This window comes from Hyla sarda, chromosome 7 (genome assembly GCF_029499605.1).
Source record: "Hyla sarda isolate aHylSar1 chromosome 7, aHylSar1.hap1, whole genome shotgun sequence".
Taxonomy (NCBI): Eukaryota; Metazoa; Chordata; class Amphibia; order Anura; family Hylidae; genus Hyla; species Hyla sarda.
In genome coordinates, this window is record NC_079195.1 from 2204376 (window position 1) to 2231856 (window position 27481).

The 27481-nt window shown below is 47.8% G+C and overlaps 1 protein-coding gene and 1 long non-coding RNA gene across 4 annotated transcripts in view; one reads left to right on the top strand and one right to left on the bottom strand.

The window, feature by feature from the left end:
• LOC130282645 (uncharacterized) overlaps nucleotides 1-27481 on the top strand; it is a 34934-nt gene that overhangs the window by 908 nt on the left and 6545 nt on the right. The window contains exons 2-3 of one of the 3 annotated variants that reach the window (XR_008846473.1): nucleotides 14448-14568; nucleotides 15079-15205. This is a non-coding gene — a long non-coding RNA (uncharacterized LOC130282645). Of the gene's footprint in view, nucleotides 1-14447; nucleotides 14569-15078; nucleotides 15206-15400; nucleotides 15440-27481 lie in introns of those variants that run through there. The other 2 variants (XR_008846474.1, XR_008846472.1) reach the window with 2 other exon arrangements.
• Nucleotides 3899-27077, bottom strand: PGAP4 (post-GPI attachment to proteins GalNAc transferase 4). Its single transcript, XM_056531067.1, has 2 exons — nucleotides 26899-27077; nucleotides 3899-5873 (listed from the first exon to the last, which is right to left on the bottom strand). The coding sequence occupies exon 2, from the start codon at nucleotides 5762-5764 to the stop codon at nucleotides 4571-4573; it is 1194 nt and encodes a 397-aa protein (XP_056387042.1). The 5' UTR covers nucleotides 5765-5873; nucleotides 26899-27077; the 3' UTR covers nucleotides 3899-4570.

The window sequence follows — 27481 nt, forward strand, 5'->3', positions numbered from 1 at the left end:
TTACGTACTATTAATACATACTATTAATTACGTACTATTAATTACGTACTATTAATTACGTACTATTAATTACGTACTATTATTACGTACTATTAATTACATACTATTAATTACATACTATTAATTACATACTATTAATTACGTACTATTAATTACGTACTATTAATTACATACTATTAATTACATACTATTAATTACGTACTATTAATTACGTACTATTAATTACGTACTATTAATTACATACTATTAATTACGTACTATTAATTACGTACTATTAATTACGTACTATTAATTACGTACTATTAATTACGTACTATTATTACGTACTATTAATTACGTACTATTAATTACGTACTATTAATTACGTACTATTAATTACGTACTATTATTACGTACTATTAATTACATACTATTAATTACATACTATTAATTACGTACTATTAATTACGTACTATTAATTACGTACTATTAATTACGTACTATTAATTACGTACTATTATTACGTACTATTAATTACATACTATTAATTACGTACTATTAATTACATACTATTAATTACGTACTATTAATTACATACTATTAATTACGTACTATTAATTACATACTATTTTCTCACTGCTAAATGATTTCGAGGAAATTCCTCTCCAAACCCTCCGTGTGAACAAACCCTTATAGTGTAGTTGTCACAAGTGTATATATTATGGGGGAGATTTATCATTCAATATAGACGTTATTTTCCGTTGGCGCTGTGATGGCGCAATGTAATATTAGCGACATTTGTGCGACTTTTGTAGTAGAAGTTTTTGAGTAGCATTACACCTATCTCCAATTTAGACATGCAGTGCACCCTTATTTATCATATGCGACTTTTAGAATAAGTCGCTAAAAATTGCGCAAACCCCGATTGAGGAGATAGAGGCAGGGGCAGGAGTCCTGGGAAGATAGAGGGAGGGTCAGGAGGTCTGAGGAGATAGAGGGAGGAGAAGAGGGTCTGGGGAGATAGAGGGAGGGGCAGGAGGTCTTGGGAGATAGAGGGAGGGGCAGGAGGTCTGAGGAGATAGAGGGAGGGGCAGGAGTCCTGGGGAGATAGAGGGAGGGGCAGGAGGTCTGAGGAAATAGAGGGAGGGGCAGGAGGTCTGAGGAGATAGAGGGAGGGGCAGGGTGTCCGGGGAGATAGAGGGAGGGGCAGAGGGTCTGGGGAGATAGAGGGAGGGGCAGGGGGTCTGGGGAGATAGAGGGAGGGGCAGGGGGTCTGGGGAGATAGAGGGAGGCGCAGGAGGTCTGAGGAGATAGAGGGAGGGGCAGGAGTCCTGGGGAGATAGAGGGAGGGGCTGGAGGTCTGGGGAGATAGAGGGAGGGGCAGGGGGTCTGGGTGAGATAGAGGGATGGGCAGGGGGTCTGGGGAGATAGAGGGAGGGGCAGGGGGTCTGGGGAGATAGAGGGAGGGGCAGGGGGTCTGGGGAGATAGAGGGAGGGGCAGGGTGTCCGGGGAGATAGAGGGATGGGCAGGGGGTCTGGGGAGATAGAGGGAGGGGCAAGGGGTCTGGGGAGATAGAGGGAGGGGCAGGGGGTCTGGGGAGATAGAGGGAGGGGCAGGTGTCTGGGGAGATAGAGGGAGGGGCAGGGTGTCTGGGGAGATAGAGGGAGGGACAGGGGGTCTGGGGAGATAGAGGGAGGGGCAGGAATCCTCGGGAGATAGAGGGACGGGCAGGGGGTCTGAGGAGATAGAGGGAGGGGAAGAGGGTCTGGGGAGATAGAGGGAGGGGCAGGGGGTCTGGGGAGATAGAGGGAGGGGCAGGAGGTCTGAGGAGATAGAGGGAGGGGCAGGAGTCCTGGGGAGATAGAGGGAGGGGCAGGAGGTCTGAGGAGATAGAGGGAGGGGTAAGGGGTCTGGGGAGATAGAGGTAGGGGCAGGAGTCCTGGGGAGATAGAGGGAGGGGCAGGAGGTCTGAGGAGATAGAGGGAGGGGCAGGTGGTCTTGGGGGATAGAGGGAGGGGCAGGGGGTCTTGGGGGATAGAGGGAGGGGCAGGGGGTCTGGGGAGATAGAGGGAGGGGCAGGGGGTCTGGGGACATAGAGAGAGGGGCAGGAGGTCTGAGGAGATAGAGGGAGGGGCAGGAGTCCTGGGGAGATAGAGGGAGGGGCTGGAGGTCTGGGGAGATAGAGGGAGGGGCAGGGGGTCTGGGGAGATAGAGGGAGGGGCAGGGGGTCTGGGGAGATAGAGGGAGGGGCAGGGGGTCTGGGGAGATAGAGGGAGGGGCAGGAGGTCTGAGGAGATAGAGGGAGGGGCAGGGGGTCTGGAGAGATAGAGGGAGGGGCAGGGTGTCCGGGGAGATAGAGGGAGGGGCAGGGGGTCTGGGGAGATAGAGGGAGGGGCAGGGGTCTTGGGAGATAGAGGGAGGGGCAGGGGGTCTGGGGAGGTAAAGGGAGGGGCAGGGGGTCTTGGGAGATAGAGGGAGGGGCAGGGTGTCTGGGGAGATAGAGGGAGGGGCAGGGGGTCCAGGGAGATAGAGGGGTCTGGGGAGATAGAGGGAGGGGAAGAGGGTCTGGGGAGATAGAGGGAGGGGCAGGAGGTCTTGGGAGATAGAGGGAGGGGCAGGAGGTCTTGGGAGATAGAGGGAGGGGCAGGGTGTCTGGGGAGATGCTAATGTGCAAATGGTGGGTGTGATCACTGATGTCATTAGTGGTGGGTCTAGGCTGCTGGTACCAGCTGACACCTACCAGTCCTGAAGATCACTCATATATCTGTCATTTACAACCAAATGGTCCAGTCCCCCCCCCCCCACTCAGTATTCTGTACAAAGCTGCTCGTGAACTACAAAGCCCAATGTGTTTGACAGGAAGTGTTTACGGGAAAATGGGTATGAATGATCCCTTGGTTAGATAGAGATAGTCATCAGGATTCTGGGCATACCTTTTTTTGGGGCGCCACAGAAGACCACGTCCCAACGCATTTTCCCCTATATTTAGACACTGGGGGCATCAGGGGAATGAATATAAACAGGACAAACAATTCAAATTCATGGCTATCACATGACATCTCAAACAACATATAACCAAAGAAAGAACCAACTCTCACCCTGGGACCTGCCTGAAGGTCCCTGAAGAGATCCGTGTATGCAGTGGGGCACTTGTTCAGCCTTATTCTCTCCGAAGAAGACAAAGAAACCCGAACGCTTTCTCCTCACAGCATGGACAGGAACAGTGACTTGATTGTAGACAGGATTTTACCCAGAGAAGACACTTTTGACCTAGGTGTATCTATGATAAATACCTACAATTCACATCAGACACGAAATAGAAGATCACAGAATAAATCTTTATTAGAAAATCACATAAAAACTATTAAAAGAGACAATAACCATTTGGCCCGTATGTTTTGGGTCACTAGGTGTATGTATGCCTAACAGGAGAAGAGCAAGGAGATGGTGAACCTGCTATTCACACAGCAGAATTTCCACATGCAGAATTCCGCACAGATTCTGCCTCAAATTAAAGCCCAATAGACTTCTTTGGGATTTCGGACTCCCATTCACACTTCTGAATTTCCGCATGCGGATTCCGCACCAATTCCGCGCAAAATCCGCCCAAGCCTGAAACCACCCAAATGAATGCGGAATTGGTGCGGATGTGTGGAAATTCTGCCGTGTGAAGGGGTACTCCGCCCCAGGACATCTTATTTCCTATCCAGCAGTGGGACCGCCGTGAACTTCGCTACAAGCCAGATGACTGGCAATGCGGGGCAGAGGCTTGTGACGTCACGGTCACGACCCGCTTGTGACGTCAAGGCAATGCCCCCTCAATGCAAGTCTATGGGAAGGGGCGTGACGGCCGTCACGCCCCTTCCCATAGACTTGCATTGATTGGGCGTGGACGTGATGTCACCAGTGGGGTGCGAACATGACGTCGCGAGCCTCCGGGGTTTCACTCGGTGCTCTAAATGAATGCCGGGTGCAGCAGGGAGATCGCGGGGGGTCCCCAGCGGCGAGACCCCTGTGATCAGACATCTTATCGATAAGATGTCTAGGGGCAGAGTATCCCATTAACTAGCAAGTATGGCCTTGTTTCAGGGAGGTTAGGTATAGGTGACATCTATCAGTCAAGGCCCAGCGGGGCAAGCAGAAGGCACTAGTGACCGCCCTGATGTCTCATTAATCAGGCAGCAAGAAAGTGACGGGTTTCTTTTAATTTGGAGCCAACTATGCACAGCACAGGTCTTCTCCTCCACTCTATCCCGATACGGCCAGGATGATCTCTGCCTGTACAATTTATATGACCCCAGCCAGATGTATTTCCCTCACATTGGTTCTTTTATCTGGTGCAGGATGACATGAACATCATGAAGATCAACCTCCCGGTATAAGAAAAACATTTTGATTGGAATAAGCAAAATCACATCAAATATAAGGCACCTAGTTTCAAACATTCAGATTTGCATTACATTTCATAAAGAAAGTACATGTGCAATATGTAACCTGGCGCATGCGCCACAATCTAATGCGCATGTGCGGGACTGAAGTGCACCTTGTATTGTAACTGCAGGGAATTTACTTTTCCATCTATAAAAACAATCACAGCAGCTGGGGCTCGTATCCTGGCTTCGACCCTCTGAGAGAAGAGAACATCCCCACGTGTTTCACCAGGTTGGGCTCCAATGCCCATGCCCGCTCCTTCCTTCTCCAGAGTTCTTTGTACAGAGCGATATCCTTGGCATACCCTTTTTTACATTGTAACTCCTTTAGATATCCCAGAGTCCTGCGGGCAGAGGCTTCGGAGAACAGCATGGCTTGTGTGCAGCATTCTGTAGTGGGCACCACATTGTAAAGAGCAGGCGATACCCTACGCAATTCCAACAGATAATGTCGACCTGCAAGTTCTGCCAACAGCATGGCATAGAGGGTGAAGGCCGCAAATAAATGCCAATGAAACCGCGAACGAATAAATTGAACTGTGTACAGCCAAGTGAGAATCAAACCTAATATTCCTCCCAGGCCAATCCACTCCAAGATCCGCATGGGCTCGGGGTTGAAATAACCCTGCAGTCGTTCAGGATGATACAACTTGGCATATAGCCCTCCCCCTAGAGGTTCATTAGGGAAACGAACTTGCACCAAATGGAAGAAGGCACTAAAGATATCCATGAGCGGGACGGCGTCATCCTCCACCAGCATCACGTATTGTGGAGAGTAGAGCTCCAGGGAGCGGGACAGGCAGTACACATAGTCCTGCTTCTCCTGCTCAAAGCGATTGGGAGCTTCAGCTACGTGTTCACTAAGATGGCGCGCCACTGATGGCAAGAGGTGGGAGAGGAGGCAAGCGTCATCGTGGGCATTGGGCAAAGGGTCCACATTGCAAACTAAAAGCTTAAAATCAGAACATTCTGGGCCACAGTCATTCAGCCGATCCAGAAATCCACGTGCAACTTGTAGGAGGTAGTGATACTCAGGCCGGCGTCTGGTCGTGATGATGGTGATAAGAAGGGGGGGACCAGGACCCTTCAGGCTCTCCATGGGTCTGTGGTTACAAGGGACAGAGTTGTTACTGGGTCCCATTGGAACAAACTGCTGGAAGTGTTTCAAGGCGTCTGTCCCGTCCTTCAGGTTCTCCCGTAAGAAATCTCGACTCATTTGCTGGAGGTGGCGTTGGCGTAGAAACAAGGGAGAATACAGAAGGCCATGGAAACAAGTAGAAGCCAGAAATAGAGTAAAGATGAAGAGGGCTGAAAGATGGAAGCAAGGAGTCCTGACCACAGGAGACCAGCGCATGGTGCGGGATTTTGATTACTTTCAGCATTCATTGGGCCACCAGTCCTTGACTACCATGAGTGAGAGCCTATCACCTTCAGCCATCATGTCTTGTAGTTTAGAGGGGTCCCTGGAAGAAGAAAGAAAATAAAAGAATAAATTAGGACCATAAATATAAAGGAATCCATCGCTAATCCGCCCACCCAACAATTCACCACTGAAGAAGATTGGCTAAGAGTTGTGTAAGCATTTAGCGCCTCCATGGGTAACTGCCTAGATTGCAATTTTTTGCTGTTAGCAGATGATCCTTTAATACACCACCTTTCCTGACTTTGTACCCAGTCACAATGATTACATTAAGCACAGATGGGGTGAAAAATTGTGTTTTATTGGATGTTTTATCTGGTGAGCTGAGAAGGTATTACCTTTCCTCACTCCATTACGGCTCACTTCTGGCTTTGTGCCATCTCAGCCCTATAACGTGCTCCCTTCTTAAAGTAGATGGACTAACATCATGCAGCCCTTGATGGACTAACATCATGCAGCCATTGGCCACCACATGTAGGTTTCGTTTAGGCCACATACGGCTGTCACAACATAGCACCTCTCCTATTAGACTCAGTAAAATGTATAGGGATGAGAAAGCTCAAAGAAGTAAGCTGCTAGTGAGTAAGAAAAGGTCATATGTTTTCAGCTCCCTGGATAACCCCTTTAAGTTTCAATGTATAACAATAAAACCAGAGGTAGAATACAGATTAAATAAGCCATTGGATGGGTGTATAGGCAACAATCACTTAGACCTCAATAGCATCTTCAGTTGTATACGTAGGAATCTGTAGGACAGAACAAAGTGCAGGATGTAAATGGCGATGGATAGTAAAAGGGTGCAGGGTAAGTGTAACGCCGAGCGCTCCGGGTCCCGCTTCTCCCCTAGAGCGCTTGCGGCGTTACACTACTACTTTCAGCGCCCCGGTCAGACTCGCTGACCAGGAGCGCTGCTCTGTGTCCCTCGGCGGGGATGCATCCCATGTCACTCACCGGCCCGTCCTTCTGCTCAGTCCCAGCGCGCGTGGCCCCGCTCTGTAGGGCACACGCGCGCCGGGTCTCTCAGATTTAAAGGGAAAGTGCACCATTAATTGGTGCCTGGCCCAATTAGTTCTAATCACTTCCTACACTATAAAAACCCACTTCCCCTTCCTGTCCCTGCCGGATCTTGTTGCCTTGTGCCCTGAGAAAGCGTTTTGTGAATTCCCTAGCCTGTGTATCTGACCTTCTGCCGTTGCCCCTGACTACGAAACTTGCTGCCTGCCCTGACCTTCTGCTACGTCTGACCTTGCCTTTGCCTTGTCCTTTGTACCACGCCTGTCTCAGCAGCCAGAGGGGTCGAGTCGCTACTGGGGGACACGACTTGGTAGTTACTGCCGCAGCAAGTCCATCCAGCTTTGCGGCGGGCTCTGGTGAAGACCAGTAACTGCTTAGAACCGATCCCCCAGTATGACCCGCGCCATCGCTTCTCTGGCACAGAGGATCCACCTCCAGTGTCCTCACCAGCTGCTAGTCCGGATCCTGACAGTAGATCCGGCCATGGATCCTGCTGAGGTGCCACTGTCAAGCCTCGCTGACCTCACTTCCGTGGTCGCCCAGCAGTCCCAGCAGATTGCCCAACAAGGACAACAGCTGTCGCAGTTGACTGCCATGATTCAACAGCTTCTGCCTCCTCAGCCTCAACCATCTCCTCCGCCAGCTCCTGCATCTCCTCCGCAGCAAGTGGCCGCTCCCAGATTCCGCCTATCTCTTCCAGATAAGTTTGACGGGGACTCTAAGAGGTGCCGGGGATTCCTGTCCCAATGTTCCCTGCACCTGGAGATGTTGTCGGACCAGTTCCCCACAGAACGGTCTAAGGTGGCGTTCGTGGTCAGTTTTTTACTATCCGGGAAGGCCTTGGCCTGGGCCACGCCACTCTGGGACCGCAACGATCCTGCCACTGCCTCCGTCCAGTCCTTCTTTTCTGAAGTCCACAGTGTCTTTGAGGAACCTGCCCGTGCCTCTTCCGCGGAAACAGCCTTGTTGAACCTTGTCCAAGTAGACTCTACAGTGGGCGAATATGCCATACAATTTCGATCCTTGGCCTCTGAGTTGGCCTGTAACAATGAGGCTCTCTGTGCGACCTTTAAAAAAGGTTTATCCAGCCACATTAAGGATTGTCTGGCCGCACGAGAGATACCCTCCTCCCTGACTGAACTCATCCAGTTGGCTACTCGCATTGATATGCGCTACATTGAAAGACGTCAGGAGCTCCGCCAGGAGAAAGATCTTGTTCGCACCAGACGAAACCCACGCTTGGCTCCTCTCTTCCAGCATCCTTTGCAGCCTGTTACTGTGCCTCCCACTGAGAAGGCCATGCAAGTGGACCGGTCTCGCCTGACCCAGCAAGAGAGGACTCGCCGGTGGAACGAGAACTTATACTGTGCGAGCTCTGAACATTTCTTAAAGGACTGTCCTCTTCGTCCTCCGCGTCTGGGAAACGCTCGCACCTAGTGAACGTGGGAGAGGTGTCACTGGGTGTAAATTCTTCCTCTCCACGCCTGACTATTCCAGTATGGTTTTCTCCAGCCGCTAAAGCCTCCTTCTTCGGAGGCCTTCTTGGACTCTAGTTCAGCAGGAAACTTCATTAAAGCCTCCTTCATCAACCGGTTTAACATCCGTCTCGTCAAGCCCTTCTTCATTTCTTCGGTAAACGGAGAAAACCTGAATTGCACCGTGCGTTACCGCACAGAACCCGTGCACATGACTGTGGGGGTTCTCCATCAAGAAACAATTGAATTTTTTGTTCTGCCAAACTGCACCTCTGACATCCTTCTAGGCTTGCCCTGGCTTCAGCGTCACTCTCCTACCCTCGACTGGTCCACTGGGGACATTAAATCCTGGGGCTCTTCCTGCCACACACGTTGCATTAAGTCGGTACCTACTAGCCAAGTCTCCATCGCTTCTCCATTGCTCGGCCTTCCGAAGGCCTATCAGGACTTTTCTGACGTCTTTTGCAAGAAGCAGGCAGAGGCCTTACCACCACATAGGCCCTACGACTGTCCTATTGACTTGCTTCCAGGTACCACACCGCCCCGTGGCAGGATTTACCCTCTCTCCGCCCCAGAAACTAAGGCCATGACGGAGTACATTCAGGAGAATCTCAAGAAAGGTTATATCAGGAAGCCTTCTTCTCCTGCCGGAACAGGATTCTTCTTTGTTGCCAAGAAGGACGGGTCACTACGCCCGTGCATTGACTACCGCGGCCTCAATAAAATCACTGTAAAAAAAGCTACGCTCTGCCTCTCATCTTGGAACCCTTTGATGTCTGCGCGGAGCAAAGATTTTTACTAAGCTTGACCTCAGGGGCGCATATAACCTCATCAGAATTCGTGAAGGAGATGAGTGGAAAACCGCTTTTAACACCAGAGATGGCCACTTCGAATACTTCGTCATGCCATTTGGTCTTTGCAATGCCCCTGCAGTCTTTCAAAACTTTGTCAATGAAATCTTCCGGGACTTATTGTACACCTGCGTAGTGGTCTATCTTACATAGTTACATAGTTACATAGTTGGTATGGTTGAAAAAAGACATACGTCCATCAAGTTCAACCAGGGAATTGAAGGGAAGGGTGTAAGGGGAAGGGATGTAGTTTTATAATTCTGCATAAGCATTAATGTTATTTTGTTCCAGGAATGTATCTAACCCTGTTTTAAAGCTATTAATTGTTCCTGCTGTGACCAGTTCCTGAGGTAGACTGTTCCATAAATTCACAGTTCTTATGGTAAAGAAGGCATGTCGCCCCTTTAGACTAAACCTTTTCTTCTCCAGACGGAGGGAGTGCCCCCTCGTCTTTTGGGGGGGTTTAACCTGGAACAGTTTTTCTCCATATTTTTTGCATGGGCCATTAATATACTTATATACGTTTATCATATCCCCCCTTAAACGTCTCTTCTCAAGACTAAACAATTGTAACTCCTTTAATCGTTCCTCGTAGCTAAAATGTTCCATGCCCCATATTAGTTTAGTCGCACGTCTCTGCACCCTTTCCAGCTCCGCAGTGTCCCTTTTATGGACAAGCGACCAAAACTGAACAGCATATTCCAGGTGAGGCCGTACCAATGCTTTATAAAGGGGGAGTATTATGTCCCTGTCCCTTGAGTCCATACCTCTTTTGATACATGACAATATCCTGCTGGCCTTGGAAGCAGCAGCCTGACATTGTGCTATTCAGAAGTCTGTGATCTACAAGTACATCCAGATCCTTCTCTACCAGTGACTCTGCCAGTTTAATCCCCCCTAAGACATACGACGCATGCATGTTATTTGTACCAAGATGCATAACTTTACATTTATCCACATTGAACCTCATTTGCCAAGTGGATGCCCAGACACTTAGTCTATCCAAGTCATCTTGTAACTTATGCACATCCTCTATAGACTGTACTGTGCTACAAAGCTTGGTGTCATCTGCAAAGATAGAAACAGAGCTGTTATTACCATCCTCTATATCATTGATAAATAAATTAAACAACAGCGGACCCAGTACAGAACCTTGGGGTCACCACTAATAATCGTGGACCAATCAGAGTACGAATTATTGACCACCACTCTCTGGGTACGATCCATGAGCCAGTGTTCAATCCAGTTACAAACTAAAGTTTCCAAGCCCAAGGACCTTAACTTACCTGTCAGACAACTATGAGGGACAGTATCAAACGCTTTAGCAAAATCCAGAAACACTATATCCACAGCCATTCCCCTGTCAAGGCTTCTTGATGACATATTAATCTTTTCCTCCAACCTAGAGGAACACCGCCTCCATGTTTGTCAAGTGCTTCAGCGCCTCCGTGTTAACCATCTCTACGCCAAAATTGAAAAGTGCCTCTTTGAACGTAGCTGTCTTCCTTTCCTAGGATACCTGGTCTCAGGACAAGGTCCTCAAATGGACCCCAACAAGCTCTCCGCGGTCTTGGATTGGCCATGCCCCTCGGGACTTCGTTCTATCCAGCGCTTCCTCGGATTTGCCAATTACTACCGTCAGTTCATCCCCCACTTCTCCACTATCGTGGCTCCCATTGTGGCACTAACTAAGAAAGATGCGAATCCGAGATCCTGGTCTTCCCAAGCGGAAGAAGCTTTTTCTCGCCTTAAGGCTGCCTTCGCCTCCGCCCCAGTCTTAACTAGGCCCGATCCTCTGAAACTGTTTTTCCTTGAGGTAGACGCTTCTTCGGTAGGAGCCGGGGTGGTCCTTCTTCAAAAAACCGCTAAAGGAAAAAACGTCACCAGCGTTTTTTTCTCGAAAACTTTTTCTCCTCCTGAAAGGAACTACGCTATTGGTGACCGTGAATTGTTGGCCATTAAATTGGCACTAGAGGAGTGGAGACATCTCCTGGAAGGATCCCTTCACCCTATCACCATCTACACTGACCACAAAAATCTGTCCTACCTACAGTCCGCCCAGCGCTTAAATCCTCGCCAGGCCAGGTGGTCGTTGTTCTTTGCCCGCTTCAATTTCCAGATCCATTTTCGTCCTGCAGACAAGAATGTCAGGGCGGATGCCCTATCACGTTCCACCGATGCAACAGAAGCTGAAGCCACTCCTCAACACATCATCCTTCCTGAGTGTCTGATCTCTGCTGCTCCTGCTTCCCTGGTGCCAGTTCCTCCAGGAAAAACCTATGTCCCTCCATGTCTTCGCCTCCGGACTCTCAAATGGGGTCATTCCTCCCACTTGGCCGGTCACGCTGGAATCAGAAAATCCATTCAGTTGATTGCCAGACACTATTGATGGCCTGCCTTTGAAAAAGATGTGACTGACTTCGTACGGTCCTGCACTGTCTGTGCACGTGACAAAACTCCTCGCCAGAGGCCTGCGGGTCTTCTCCTTCCTCTGCCGGTGCCCGAACAGCCTTGGTCCCACATAGCAATGGACTTCGTCACTGACCTTCCTGTATCCCATGGCAACACTGTCATTTGGGTGGTCGTTGATCGATTCTCCAAAATGGCTCATTTTGTCCTGTTTCCTGGTCTCCCTTCTGCGCCACAGTTGGCGAAGCAATTCTTTTTGCACATTTTTCGTCTCCACGGACTTCCCACGCATATCGTCTCTGATAGAGGCGTTCAATTCATCTCAAAATTCTGGAGAGCACTCTGCCCTCAATTGAAGATTAAATTGAATTTTTCTTCCGCCTACCACCCGCAGTCCAATGGACAAGTGGAGAGAGTGAACCAGATACTTGGTGACTACCTGCGACATTTTGTTGGGTCGATCTGTTACCCTGGGCTGAATTCTCTTACAATTTCAAAAACTCTGAGTCATCCGTCAAGTCTCCATTTTTTGTGGTGTACGGCTGTCACCCGCTCCCCCCCCTCCCCATCCCCACTTCATCTGGAGTTCCTGCCGTAGATTAATTGACCCTCCTCTATCTGGAAAGAGACTCAAAAGTCGCTCTCACTGGCCTCTTCTCGCATGAAGAAACATGCGGATAAGAAGAGAAGAACTCCTCCTGTCTTTGCCCTTGGTGACAAAGTGTGGCTCTCTGCCAAATATATTCGGTTTTGTGTCCCTAGCTACAAGCTCGGTCCTCGTTACCTTGGGCCATTTAGAGTCAAAAGTCAATTCAACTCTGTCTCCTACAAGCTCCATCTTCCTCCTTCTCTTCGTATTCCTAACTCCTTTCATGTATCCATTCTCAAACCGCTTTTCCCCCAAGGTCACCGTTCCTGTTCCTGTCACTGGGTCCTCTGACGTCTTCTCGGTAAAAAAAAAATTCTTGTTGACTGGGAGAATTGTGGCCCCGAAGAGAGGTCTTGGGAGCCCGAGGACAATATCCTCGACAAGGAGCTCATCCATAGGTTCCTGGGCTCCAAAAAGAGGGGGAGACCTAACGGGGGGGGGGGTTACTGCAATGCCGCGCTCCGGGTCCCCCGGAGCGCTCGCGGCTTTACACTCCTGTTTGCAGTGCCCCGGTCAGACTCGCTGACCGGGAGCGCTGTTCTGTGTCCCTCGGCGGGGATGTGATCCCCGCAGCGGGACATGCCCGCCCGCGGGTCGCATCCCGTGTCACTCACCGGCCCCGTCCTTCTGCTCAGTCCCAGCGCGCCTCTCTAGGGCGCGCGCGCGCCAGGTCTCTCAGGTTTAAAGGGCCAGTGCACCATTAATTGGTGCCTGGCCTAATTAGTTCTAATCACTTCCTACACTATATAAAAACCCACTTCCCCTTCCTGTCCCTGCCGGATCTTGTTGCCTTGTGCCCTGAGAAAGCGTTTTGTGAATTCCCTAGCCTGTGTATCTGACCTTCTGCTGTTGCCCCTGACTACGAACCTTGCTGCCTGCCCTGACCTTCTGCTACGTCTGACCTTGCCTTTGCCTTGTCCTTTGTACCACGCCTGTCTCAGCAGCCAGAGGGGTCGAGTCGCTACTGGGGGACACGACCTGGTAGTTACCGCCACAGCAAGTCCATCCCGCTTTGCGGCGGGCTCTGGTGAAGACCAGTAACTGCTTAGAACCGATCCCCCAGTACGACCCGCACCATCGCCTCTCTGGCACAGAGGATCCACCTCCAGTGTCCTCACCAGCCGCTAGTCCGGACCCTGACATTAAGTACATTCATATTAGTATATAGATTATAGAAATCACATTCTTCAAATTACAGTTTAAAAAAAAGCTTAATGGTCAAATGTATCGTTCATAGTGTTATTATTATGAATAAATACAGGACGTTACATGACGAAATGTCGGTAAAGGTGACAATCTTACGTCCATTGTGTAGAATCTCTGACAACATTTCATTATAACAGTTAACAAGTTGCCGTCTTTTATTAATACTCCTGTAACGCCAGAACCGGTGACCTCCTCCCAACCTTATCCAGCCTTCTCTGTCGCGCTCTTTTTTGTGGGATGTAACATCCCTCTAGGAGCCGCCATCTAACCATAGACTAATGCCCATGTGTTCCTGCTTATATTGCTGCGGGTCGCTCCAGTTTCTTGTACCTGTGTGCTCTCCCGCTGGCTTTGACTTCTTGGTGTGAACAACACTCACATAGTCTTAGCATGGAACATTCTATTACCTTCTGTTTTTTTTTTTTCCCTGAACAGTTTTGGTGTGTATAATCTGCCCCGACACTTCAGTCACATGCAAGTCCAGAACAGTCTGATAGCAGCGTATATAGGACAAATTATACTCAAATCTGAAACATACACTGGAACATCCTCCACCCTCCAATCATGAGGAGGTCACAATCTATCCACCACAACATCTGCTGAAATGGATTATTTATACTTCTAAAGCACCATAACTAAGTTAGTCCCATCATAACTCCCTGCGGCTGTACATAAAAGACTTCAGGAAAGCAAATATAGTTCTGGAACCATTAACATATCTCCATGGTATATGAACTGTACTTGGGTAAAGGAAATTGTAAGGCTTGGAATGCAGCACTGTGAGGAATAGATATATACAACGAATCCAGACATAATCCTGCCAAATGATGATGGAAATCTGTCCAACGCAAAAAAAAAAAAATTATTTATATAAAACCCCAAGATCAAGAAGTTACTAATATAATTGTTATCGCACATTGTACTCGCTACAGCAGATTTTTAAGTGATTCACCCTTTAGTGGTTGTGTAAGTTGTGTAATCCTCTCATTGTCAGTGTTGTGTTGTCTCAGCAGCTACCTGGCTCCTTCCTCACTCTTCACAGGAAGTTGTGTAGACCTCTCATCAGAGTGGTGTTGTCTCCAGCTTCTCGGCTTCTCCCTCTTTCCTGACAGGAAGTTGTGTAGTCCTCTCATTGTAAGTGTGGTGTTAATCTAGCAACTACGCAGCTTCTCCCTCTCTCCTGACAGGAAGTTGTGTACACCTCTCGTCAGTGTGGTGTTGTCTCCAGCTCTCTGGCTCCTCCCACTTTCCTGACAAGAAGTTTTGTAGTCCTTTTTATTGTCCGTGTGGTGTTATCTCCCTGGCTCCTCCCTCTCTTCCCATTTACTGTGTTTTTTTCTATATGTATGAGTTTGGGGGACTACAGGTAGTTTTGTGGGCATTTTCCGATCTCTACCCCTTTCTCTCCTTTTCTTTTTAAATTTCATTTGGAGGATCATGTAGGCAGAGACCATGATTAAAGCGTACCTGTCAGATCCCACAAAAAAAACTGTTATATATGTTATATAATACCTGATCCTGTGTTATATATGTTATATAACACCTCATCCTGATCATGTACATGTCATTTTTATGTATCTAATACCGATATTTTACTAAAAAATTGCATATTACAGCTGCCCATTGTCTTTTTCATCTTCCTAGAGGGAGGAGACACGTCCTTCCCTCACTCTGCTGACTCACTGCTTTTGGGAGCCTGGCAGCCCTGCTCTGTATGATCATCTCAATGATTATTGGAGATTTTCTGTACTCTACCACCAAAGACAATATCGTGAGTGTATAACTTATATCTTCCTACATTAGTGCAAAGGTTTAGTGCTAAAAGTACTGCAATTTTTTATGAATACATTTTCTGTTCCTATGTCATTCATGTATATCATCCTTTACCAGTCCTGTAATTCTGGGACTTGTAGTTTTGGAATAGTTGGAGTTACATGTTTGGTAAAACTCTGTGTTCCTCCTGCAGCCTTGTCAATCAGCCATCTCGTGTCCATGACCCTTGGACAAGCTTATGCTCCTGTGGGACTCATCAGTGTCCCAGCAGGTATGGGGACCCCTAGTGGTGGGATTTTCAAAGGCAGTTTTCTTTAATAAAATGTATAGTAGAAGTGTATTAGAAAAACTATTGTTTTGCCAAGATGTACAACATATAAAGAGGGAGATTTTTCAAAACCTGTCCAGAGGAAAAGTTTCGGAGTTGCCCATAGCAACCAATCAGATCGCTTCTTTCATTTTTCAGAGGCACTTTTAAAAATGAAAGAAGCTTTCATTGGTTGAATGATTGGTTGCTATGGGCAACTGGGCAACTTTTCTTCTGCCCAGGTTTTGATAAATCTCCCCCAAAAAGTTTTTATATCTGACAGCGCCCATTTAAGACTCCTGACAGGCTTTCAAAACACATTGGAGATTCTTTTTATGGTGACCTAAACTTATATGATTACTACTTTGAAGCATGTTTATCTACCATAAGGTATTTAGTACTTACCTGCCAGACAGGACTGGGCATGTTTAGAAAGGATCTCTTCTTATCTTAGGACTTAGTGGCTGTGTTCTGAGATTACCACAATGCTGACCCTTAAAGGGATATTCCACCCCTAGACATCTTATTCCCTATCCAAAGGATAGGGGATAAGATGTCTGACCGTGGGGGACCCCCACAATCTCCCTACTGCACCCGGCATTCGTTTAGAGCGTCAGGTGCAGCACCGGAGGCTCGTGACCTCACGGTCGCGCCCTGCTCGTGATGTCACAGCCACGCCCGCTTCCATAGACTTGCATTAAGGGGGCGTGGCTGCGACGTCATGAGTAGGGCGTGGCCGTCATGTCAGGGGCCTCCGCCCCGCATCACCAGTCATCTGGCAGTTCTCTCCGTGCACCGGATGTCTGAGGTGCTGCAGCTGAGATCGCGGGGATCCCCAGCGGCGGGACCCCCACAATCAGACATCTTATCCCCTATCCTTTGGATAGGGGGATAAGATGTCTAAGGGTGGAGTACCCTTTACACTACAAGTCCCATGATTCCTTGTTTTTAAGTGTGAGGTCACTTTTCTCCCTCCTAAACATCAGCTACTCCACCCATTGAAACACACCATGCAACAGACCAGTGTTTTTCTGACAAAGGTGCCTCCAGCTATTGCAAAACTACAATTCTTGCAGAATGATCTCCTCTGAACCCATAACTAGTAATGTTATATCTCAGGCTGCATTGCAACCTGGGAAAAGCTGAGACAACAGTCATTTTGTATGTTGTTAAAAATAAACATTGGGGTAAAAATCACAGACGAATTAGGAGACCATAATCACATACAGGTACAGACACTATATTATGAACTACACCAACTTTACAGCCAAATAGATATCCCGGAATACCCCTTTAAATAATAAAGATTATACGGAGCCCCAGCTTCTCAGTTGCATCTATGCTCTGTCCTGACCAGGATACATACTGGAGCTTATGTTATCAAAACACATGAAAGGATGAGCAAGAAATTTGGCTGAAATCTGAGTCATATCAAGTATGCAGAGTATTAAGTTCACTGTACACCCTATGAGGTATGCAAAACTTTGGACAGAATTTGACTTAAGACTAAAGATACCCAACCGGTTAACCCCTTCAGGACCAAGCCAATTTGGCCTTAAGGACCGGAGTGTTTTTTGCACATCTGACACTGTCATTTTAAACATTAATAACTCTGGGATGCTTTTAGTTATCATTCTGATTCTGAGATTGTTTTTTCGTGACATATTCTACTTTAACATAGTGGTAAAATTTTGTGGTAACTTGCATCCTTTCTTGGTGAAAAATCCCAAAATTTCATGAAAAAATTAAAAATTTTGCATTTTTCAAACTTTGAAGCTCTCTGCTTGTAAGGAAAATGGATATTCACATATACAATATGTCTACTTTATGTTTGCATCATAAAATTTATGAGTTTTTACTTTTGGAAGACACAAGAGGGCTTCAAAGTTCAGCAGCAATTTTCCAATTTTTCACAAAATTTTCAAACTCGCTATTTTTCAGAGACCAGTTCAGGTTTGAAGTGGATTTGAAGGCTCTTCATATTAGAAATACCCCACAAATTACCCTATTATAAAAACTGCACCCCCCAAAGTATTCAAAATGACATTCAGTCAGTGTTTTAACCCTTTAGGTGTTTCACAGGAATAGCAGCAAAGTGAAGGAGAAAATTCACAATCTTCATTTTTTACACTCACATGTTCTTGTAGACCCAGTTTTTGAATTTTTACAAGGGGTAAAAGGAGAAAATGTTTACTTGTATTTGTAGCCCAATTTCTCTTGAGTAAGCACATACCTCATATGTCTATGTAAAGTGTTCGGCGGGCGCAGTAGAGGGCTCTGAAGCGAAGGAGCGACAAGGGGATTTTGGAGAGAACATTTTTTTGAAATGGTTTTTGGGGGGCATGTTACCTTTAGGAAGCCCCTAGGGTGTCAAAACAGCAAAAAAAAACACATGGCATACTATTTTGGAAACTAGACCCCTTGGGGAACATAACAAGGGGTAAAGTGAACCTTAATACCCCACAGGGGTTTCATGACTTTTGCAAATGTAAAAAAAAAAATTTTCTTACCTAAAATGCTTGTTTTCCCAAAAATGTTACATTTTTGAAAAGGGTAATAGCAGAAAATACCCCCCAAAATTTGAAGCCCAACTTCTCCCGTTTAAGAAAACACCCCATATGGGGGTAAAAAGTGCTCTGCTGGCGCACTACAGGTCTCAGAAGAGAAGGAGTCACATTTGGGTTTTTGGAAGCAAATTTTGCTCTGGGGGCATGCCGCATTTAGGAAGCCCCTATGGTGCCAGGACTGCAAAAAAAAAACCCCACATGGCATACCATTTTGGAAACTAGACCCCTCGGGGAACGTAACAGTGTTACAGTGAGTACTTACACCTCACAGGTTTTTTGAACAGTGGGCCATAAAAGTGAAAAATGTGATTTTTTTTTGCACTATATTGATAGTTTTACCCCAAATGTTTCATTTTCACATTGGGTAATAGGGCAAAAGGCCCCAAAAATTTGTAGAACAACTTCGTCTGAGAAAAAAAATACCCCATATGTGGATGTAAATTGCTCTGTGGACGCACTGCAATGCTCAGAATGGAAGGAGTGAACATTTTGTTGAAATTGAAGTTGGGGGTCATGTGCATTTATAATGCCCCCAACAGCAAAAAAAAAAAAAACATTTGTGACACCATTTTAGAAACTACAACCCTCAATGAACGTAACAAGGGGTACAATGGGAAATAATACCTCACAGGCTTTTTGAAAAGTGGGCCTAAATTGAAAAATTAGATTTTTTTTACAGTAAAATGCTGGAGTTACCCAATTTTTAACATTTTCACAAGGGGTAATATGAGGAATTGGGTTACAAATTTTGGAGGGCTTTTTCCCCTGACTATAAAAATCCATCCACATATGGGGTAACGTGCTGTGCGGGCGCACAACAAGGCTCAGAAGTCATAGAGGTCACTTTGTATTAGTGGCCTTTGGCATATCAGTAGCTGACGGTTACATACATTCCGAGGAAAATACAAAAATGAAACACCCACATGTGACACCATTACAGAAAGTACCCACCCTGAGGAATGGGTATAGGGGTAAAGAGGACATTTCTAACGCAGAGGTGTTTCCTAAATTTATTTTCCAGCAATGGATGAAGGGTAGCTTTTGAAAATTGCAATTTTCAGCCTATACTCTGCTTCATTTTTCTGGGAACAACTAACATGTGACTCCGAATTGTCGCCTGGAAATACGACAGAGCTCAGCGAGAACTCTTCACATTTGAGGCGGATGTTTGTTACGGACCTAACAGTTACATACATTCAGAGGAAAATACAAGAAAGGAACACCCACATGTGAGAATACTACAAACAGTACACCCCCTAGGGAAGGTGTATAGGGTGAAGTGGAGATTTGGAACACACGGGTGTTTCCTTCATTTATTTTCCAGGAATGGATGAAGAGTACTATGGGGGGAAGAAAATTACAATTTTAGAACTGATATGCCAATTATTTTCCCAGAATGATGACCCAGAGTACAGCCAAAAGTAAAAATGATGCCCGCCCCAAACCCTATACTCTGAATCATCATTCTGGGAAGGGGATGTGTGGGGCCGTCCCTATTATGTTACCTCAAATGCGCACCCCGCTCAGGTGGGGAGAGAGAGCGTTGCGCATTTGAGGCAACTGCAAACCTCCAATGCTGTTGACTCTGTGTCCCATGACCCATTTTTTAGGGGGAAGAAAAAAAAAAGATATTGGGGGTATTGAGAAAAAGTTTTTTTTTTTTTTTTTGGGGGGGGGGGGGGGGGGGGGGGGTTGGTATAAAATTTGAAAACAATGTACCCTGGACTAATACATTGGAGTCGAATTGTGGGGAATGAAAATTAGGGCAAAGGACGGAATATTTAGTACTCCATGGAAGTGTGATACTCCCTGAAGCAGCCTATGCAGAGGCCCGGATGATCGGGGCAAGTGTCGCATTGAGTGGTGGTGTCCTTCCGAATCCCCCTCTTGCGACACACTCTGCATTTCTTCTGAGATCGTCCCTTCTTTCCAGTGTGGGGGATCACACCTGGAAAGTGTTGGCCGGGGACGATCCGGGGACCTGAAGTTCCAGAGGTGCTCTGACCCGCTCTTTGGCGGTCACCAAAGATGAGGGCCTTTAGAACTTCCTCTTGGAACTCCAGGTATGTCCCTGTGTTGCCAGCGTTCTTGTACAGTACAAAAGAGTTGTACATGGCAACCTGTACCATGTAGACCGCAACTTTTTTGTACCATATCTTTGTTTTCCGCATGGCATTATATGGCTTGAGGACTTGATCAGAAAGATCAACTCCCCCCATATACCGATTGTAGTCCAGAATTCAATCGGGCTTGAGGACCGGTCCCACGGTACCTCGCACAGGGACAGAGGTGCTGCCATTCCCATGAATTGTGGTGAGCATAAGGAAATCCCTCTTGTCCTTATACCGGACCAACAACAGGTTCTCATGGGAAAAGGCACGGGACTCACCCCGGGGGATAGGAGTCTGCAGGAGATAGGAAGGAAGGCCTCTTTGATTCTTCCGGACTGTCCCACAAGCGAGCGTGGATCTGGCAGTGAGGGATGTGAAGAGAGGGATACTAGTATAACAGTTATCCACGTAAAGGTGGTAACCTTTATCTAGCAATGGGTGCAAAAGGCCCCAAACGATTTTCCCGCTAACACCCAGAGTGGGGGGACAATCTGGGGGTTCAATGCGGGAATCTCGTCTCTCATACACCATAAACTTGCAAGTGTACCCGGAGGTACTCTCGCAAAGTTTATACATCTTCACGCCATACCGCGCTCGATTGGTCGAGATGTATTGCCGGAAGCTGAGTCTCCCCTTGAAGCTGATGAGAGACTCATCAATAGCGACCTCCCTTCCAGGGACATAGGCCTCCCAAAATCTGGCCCCGAAGTGATTGATGACCGGCCTGATTTTGTACAGGCGGTCATACGCGGGATCAGTTCGGGGGGGACATGCCGCATTATCAGCATAATGCAAACATCTCCGAATGGCCTCGAACCGGGAACGTGCCATGGCCATACTGTAGAGGGGTGTCTGGTAAAAGACGTCCCCACTCCAGTATTGCCTGACACTGGGTTTTTTAACTAGACCCATATGTAGCACGAGGCTCCAAAAGGTCCTCATTTCGGCTGCATCGACCGAGTCCAGCCGCCGGGTCTAGCTAAAAGTGAGCCCGGGTTAGCGGCGACGAACTGTTGGGCGTACAGATTCGTCTGTGTAACCATTAGATTAACAAAGTCGTCACTGAAAAAATGACCGAAAAAGTCCTTTTCAGTGAACCCGGCGATGTTAATCTTGATTCCTGAGTCGCCAACAAACTCAGGAATCACGGGCTCGTGGTCCGCTGGCTCAGCCCAGACAAGTTCTCCGGTACGAGGTACCAGTGACCTTGGCAGGGGGGCTTCACTAGTATGAGCGCCAGGGGGACTCATACTAGCATGGGGTACAGGGTCAAGGGCAGAGGAGGTTTGCGGCACCGCACGGCGGCGTCTCCGCCGCCTTGGTGGCTCATCATCAGAACTAGATGATGAGGAGGACGATGAAATAAGGAAGGTGGGGTCTTCATCGTCCTCTGAGCCGCTCTCGGTGTCGGAGGCAATTATGGCATATGCCTCCTCCGCCGAAAACGCTCTGCGGGCCATTTCCCTACTCTAATGGGGATACGGGTATGTGTGTGTGTGGGGGGGAAAACTTTATTGGTGTGTGTGCTGCGTGTGGTGTGGTGCGATACTACCTCCCTAACCCGCCCTAACCTAACTAAAAAAAAAAAAAGGGGACTTCTAGCGCAAAAAAGCCCTGCGCCCAAAAAAAGCATTTATCTAATCAGTGGTGTGCGCACTGATTAGCGTTTGTGGCGGCAGGGGGCGCAGAAGTCAGAGGGGGGTCCGGCCACTCAGCCCAGAACAGTGGCTGGTGGCTGGTACACAGACCCCTACACAAAAAACCCGAAAAATAAAATAAAAAACCGCTTAACCCCGAAAAAATGCACCCGCCTGAACCCAAAAAAAAAAACGCTGATCAGTGATTAATCACTGACAGCAGTGGGACAGGCTGCACACACAGGTACAGTCCGTCCACACAGTACACGCCTGCTACTGGTGGCACGGACCGCCTATGGTTGCAAAAAAAAAACAATATGCGTTAACCGAAAAAAGTGCCTTTACCACAAAAAAAAAAAAACGCTGATCAGTGATAAATCACTGACAGCGGTGCGGCACGCCGCACACACAGGTAAGGTCCAGCCACACAGTACACGCCTGCTACTGGTGGCACGGACCGCCTATGGGTGCAAAAAAAACGCTAGAAAACGCGTAAAAAAGCGCCGGCACCACAAAAAAAATGCTGATCAGTACTACGGGACTGATCAGCGGTAGGTGGGCTTTAACAAACGGTGGCGGACCGCTCTTTTATAACTAAGAGGGTCCGCACACACGCTTAGGGAAAAAAAAAAGATCTGCGCCAAAAAAAAAAGGCTGGTGGCAGACCGCAGCGACCCAGCAGGGCCGGAATCACACAGCTAAAGGTGCTACGGACCCACGGACACCCACGCCGAAAAAAAAACAAAAAAAAAATAAATTTTTTTTTTTTTTTTTAACCCTAACCTGTCCCTACCTAAATCTAAAGCTATCCCTGGGGATTTCTGTGCCAAGGGGCCACAGAAAGGGGGCAAGGGGCACTTTTTTTTTACTGAGGGGATGGTGGGCAGCACGGAGCTCCGTCCTGCACACCAGATCTGAGTGGAATGGCGGGCAGAACGGAGCAACGTGCTCCTAGCCCCCACCATCCCCTCCCATTACACTGTGATTGGTGTGGCCACTTTGTGGGGACCGGATTTCCCACGGTCGTATGGATACGCCCTCAGTCCTTAAGGACTCGGAATGCAGGGCGTATCCATACGCCCTATGTCCTGAAGAGGTTAAACATGTTGAGGTGAGGTAGTTGTGCTCTACCTAATGTATGCCCCAGAGACATCCTATTCTTATCTGTGGTCAGGCAGGATCACTGTGCGTGCCCTAAAGCCATCCATACAGAAGAGACTGGGATCCAGTGCTCATACCCGAGAGTGATCCTATTCTTTTCTATCATATTCAGAAGAGACAGGTAGGCTGGGATCCAGTGTACATACCTGAGAGTCATCCTATTCTCTTCTATCATACAGGAGAGAGGGGTAGGCTGGGATCCAGTGTACATACCTGAGAGTCATCCTATTCTCTTCTATCATACAGGAGAGAGGGGTAGGCTGGGATCCAGTGCTCATACCCGAGAGATGTCCTATTCTCTTCTATCATACAGGAGAGAGGGGTAGGCTGGGATCCAGTGTATATACCCAAGAGATGTCCTATTCTCTTCTATCATACAGGAGAGAGGGGTAGGCTGGGATCCAGTGTATATACCCGAGAGATGTCCTATTCTCTTCTATCATACAGGAGAGAGGGGTAGGTTGGGATCCAGTGTACATACCTGATAGTCATCCTATTCTCTTCTATCATACAGGAGAGAGGGGTAGGCTGGGATCCAGTGTACATACCTGATAGTCATCCTATTCTCTTCTATCATACAGGAGAGATGGGTAGGCTAGGATCTAGTGCTCATACCCGAGAGTGATCCTATTCTTTTCTATCATATTCAGAAGAGACAGGTAGGCTGGGATCCAGTGTACATACCTGAGAGTCATCCTATTCTCTTCTATCATACAGCAGAGAGGGGTAGGCTGGGATCCAGTGTATATACCCGAGAGATGTCCTATTCTCTTCTATCATACAGGAGAGAGGGGTAGGCTGGGATCCAGTGTACATACCTGAGAGTCATCCTATTCTCTTCTATCATACAGGAGAGAGGGGTAGGCTGGGATCCAGTGTACATACCTGAGAGTCATCCTATTCTCTTCTATCATACAGGAGAGAGGGGTAGGTTGGGATCCAGTGTACATACCCGAGAGCTGTCCTATTCTCTTCTATCATACAGCAGAGAGGGGTAGGCTGGGATCCAGTGTACATACCCGAGAGCAGTCCTATTCTCTTCTATGATACAGGAGAGAGGGGCAGGCTGGGATCCAGTGCTCATACCCGAGAGCCATCCTATTTTCCCCTATCATACAGGAGAGAGGGGTAGGCTGGGATCCAGTGCTCATACCCAAGATCCATCCTATTCTCTTCTATCATACAGGAGAGAGGGGTAGGCTGGGATCCAGTGCTCATACCCGAGATCCATTCTATTCTCCCCTATCATACAGGAGAGAGGGGTAGGCTGGGATCCAGTGCTCATACCAGAGAGTCATCCTATTCTCTTCTATCATACAGGAGAGAGGGGTAGGCTGGAATCCAGTGCACATACTTGGCAGCGGTCCTATTCTCTTCTGTCATACAGGAGAGGTGTAGGCTGGGATCTAGTGCTCATACCCGAGAGTCATCCTATTCTCTTCTATCATACAGGAGTGTGGGGTAGGCTGGGATCCAGTGCTCAGAGCTGTCTTATTCTCTTCTGTCATACAGGAGAGAGGGGTAGGCTGGGATCCATTGTAAAGACCCGTCAGCCATCCTATTCTTCTCTATCATTGAGGAGAGAGGGGTAGGTTGGGATCCAGTGCTTATACCCGAGAGTAATCCTATTCTCTTCTATCATACAGCAGAGAGGGGTAGGCTGGGATCCAGTGTACATACCCGAGATCCATCCTATTCTCCAGTATTATACAGTAGAGAGGGGTAGGCTGGGATCCAGTGTACATACTTGACTTCTATTAGAGAAGGGGTAGGCTGGTAGAGAGGGGATGGTTGGGATCCACTGTGCATGCCCTGGAGAGGAGATGATTGGGTTGGAATCCACTGTGCATGTCTTGGAGCTGTCCTATACACTTTTATTGTAGAGGCGAAAGGTGGAAAGGTTGGGATCCACTGTGCATACCCCTGAAGCTGTCCTATTCACTTCTATTATAGAGAAGAGAGGTGGAATGGGCTTGAATCCACTGCACATGCCCTGGAGAGAGGATGGTTGGGTTGGGATCCACTGTGCATGCCCTGGAGAGGAGATGGTTGGGTTGGGATCCACTAAGCATGCCCTGAAAAGGAGATGGTTGAGTTGGGATCCAATGCGCATGCCCTGGAAAGGAGATGGTTGGGTTGGGATACACTGGGCATGCCTTAGAGCTGTCCTATACACTTGAATTGTAGAGGAGAGAGGTGGAAGGGTTGGGATACACTGTGCATACCCCTGAAGCTGTCCTATTCACTTCTATTATAAAGATGGAATGGGCTTGGATCCACTGCACATGCCCTGGAGAGGAGATGGTTGGGTTGGGATCAACTCTGCATGCCCTGGAGATTTGATGGTTTGGTGGGGATCAACTGAAGATGCCCTGTAGAGGAGATGGTTGGGTTGGGATACACTGTGCATGCCCATGAAGCTGTCCTATTCACTTCTATTATAGAGAAGAGAGGTGGAATGGGCTTGGATCCACTGCACATGCCCTGTAGAGGAGATGGTTGGGATCCACTGTGCATGCCTTGGAGCTGTCCTATACACTTTTAATGTAGAGGCGAGAGGTTGAATGGGCTTGGATCCACTGCACATGCCCTGTAGAGGAGATGGTTGGGTTGGGATCCATGGCACATGCCCTGTAGAGGAGATGGTTGGGTTGGGATCCATGGCACATGCCCTGTAGAGGAGATGGTTGGGTTGGGATCCATGGCACATGCCCTGTAGAGGAGATGGTTGGGTTGGGATCCATGGCACATGCCCTGTAGAGGAGATGGTTGGGTTGGGATCCATGGCACATGCCCTGTAGAGGAGATGGTTGGGTTGGGATCCATGGCACATGCCCTGTAGAGGAGATGGTTGGGTTGGGATCCATGGCACATGCCCTGTAGCTGTGCTATTTACTTCTATAGTAGAGGAGAGAGGTGGCTGGACCAGGGTACACTGCGCATGATTGAAAATGTTCTATTTTAGAGGAGAAAGGTAAAAGGGCCTGGATACACTGCTTAGGTCTTTGAGATGAATAGGCTTTAAAGCCGGATATTAGTTATATGGAACAGCAATGACACCCCATAGATGCCCCCTTGCAAATCCGTGTTGTGGAGGTGCCAATTGGGCAAGCCACAGACGCGGCACACATCATTTAATCTCCTTTATGCCGCACCTTTTACAGTCTGTGAGGTCTCAGTAAGTGCGTCACTCACCACCCAGTAAGGCAGTGCAGCTCCTGCTGTCAAGGGGTTAACAGGCAGATCTGAAAAATATGTTTACAGGCGTGGAAAATTGTTGGCGGCGTAGGAGTCGGCCCAATACATTACATCCAAAAGCTTTTTTTTTGTAGCGTTTTTTTTGCAGGTGTTTGTGTAATTTTATATCGTCTTTATGTAGTTAGCGCTGTCCCCTTTATATGAAAGCTTAAAACCTTTGGTCCTCATATGCTCGAAAACAGTGTTTCCCATCCAGTGTACCTCCAGCTGTTGCTAAACTACAACTCCCAGCATGCCCGGACAGCCTTTGGCTGTCCGGGCATGCTGGTAGTTGTAGTTTTGCAACAGCTGGAGGCCCCCTGGTTGGGAAACGCTGCTTTAAATGAACCCACATAAGTGGGGTCTCACCGCCTGCATTCGGTACGCGGCCGCGGCGTGTATCTGGGGTGCGTGGCAGGGGATTGACCGCTTAGTCGCACCAACACAACGTTCATCCCATAAAAGACAACATTACGTCCAAATTTTTACCGTAAATTGACGTTTTTGCTTTTCTCGTAGTCGAAAACTATGCGACAAAAACTCAGAAAAAAACTTTTTCGTTCACCTTCACGTATAAAAGGTACAAAGAAAAAAAGTCACAAAGCCTTGAAAGGGTTAAATGAGCGCCCAGTTACAGATCTGCCATGCGCCGTGCCCACAGTGTCTCTTACCTCAATCTGTTCTGCCCGTGTACCTGGCTCCGTGTGATCCCGCAGGCATAGTCGCCGTGCAGTCGTCTGTTCTTGGGCGTCACCCACAATGTTTACTTAAAGATTTGATACCGAGCCAGCACAGGGCCACATCACACCCACTTCACCCGCACCTTTACCCGTTCTGTCGTAGTAAAGAAGTTGCCGCCCAAATGTGGCGCTCGTGTGCCTGATATACATTATTCAATATGATCTTTATTTTCGGTTATTGCAGTAAATTCTGTGTTCAGTGAGGGCACGAACCGGTGATGGGAGATGTCGGGCTCTAACTGCTTATATGCTATTGCCCCCTAGTGGTCAGGTCCAAAATACATGTGAAAGTGGATGGGGTTGGACAGTTAACTGGAATCAATATGGATGTGCGCTAAAACCCAACCAAGAACGCGGTGCGTCACCTGTACCCCCCGCTATATAGAAATGCCAAAATATAATAAAATAATCAAATCATATCCGTTCTCAAGGCTCTGTGGATAGGAGCTAATTATAGAGAGATCCCTGTCCCTTTAATTAGAAAAAAAAAAAAAAAACCTGACATGTCACAGAG

Excerpts from the sequence above, each read along its gene's own strand:
- PGAP4 (XM_056531067.1), bottom strand. The coding sequence starts at position 5,764 with ATGCGCTGGTCTCCTGTGGTCAGGACTCCTTGCTTCCATCTTTCAGCC.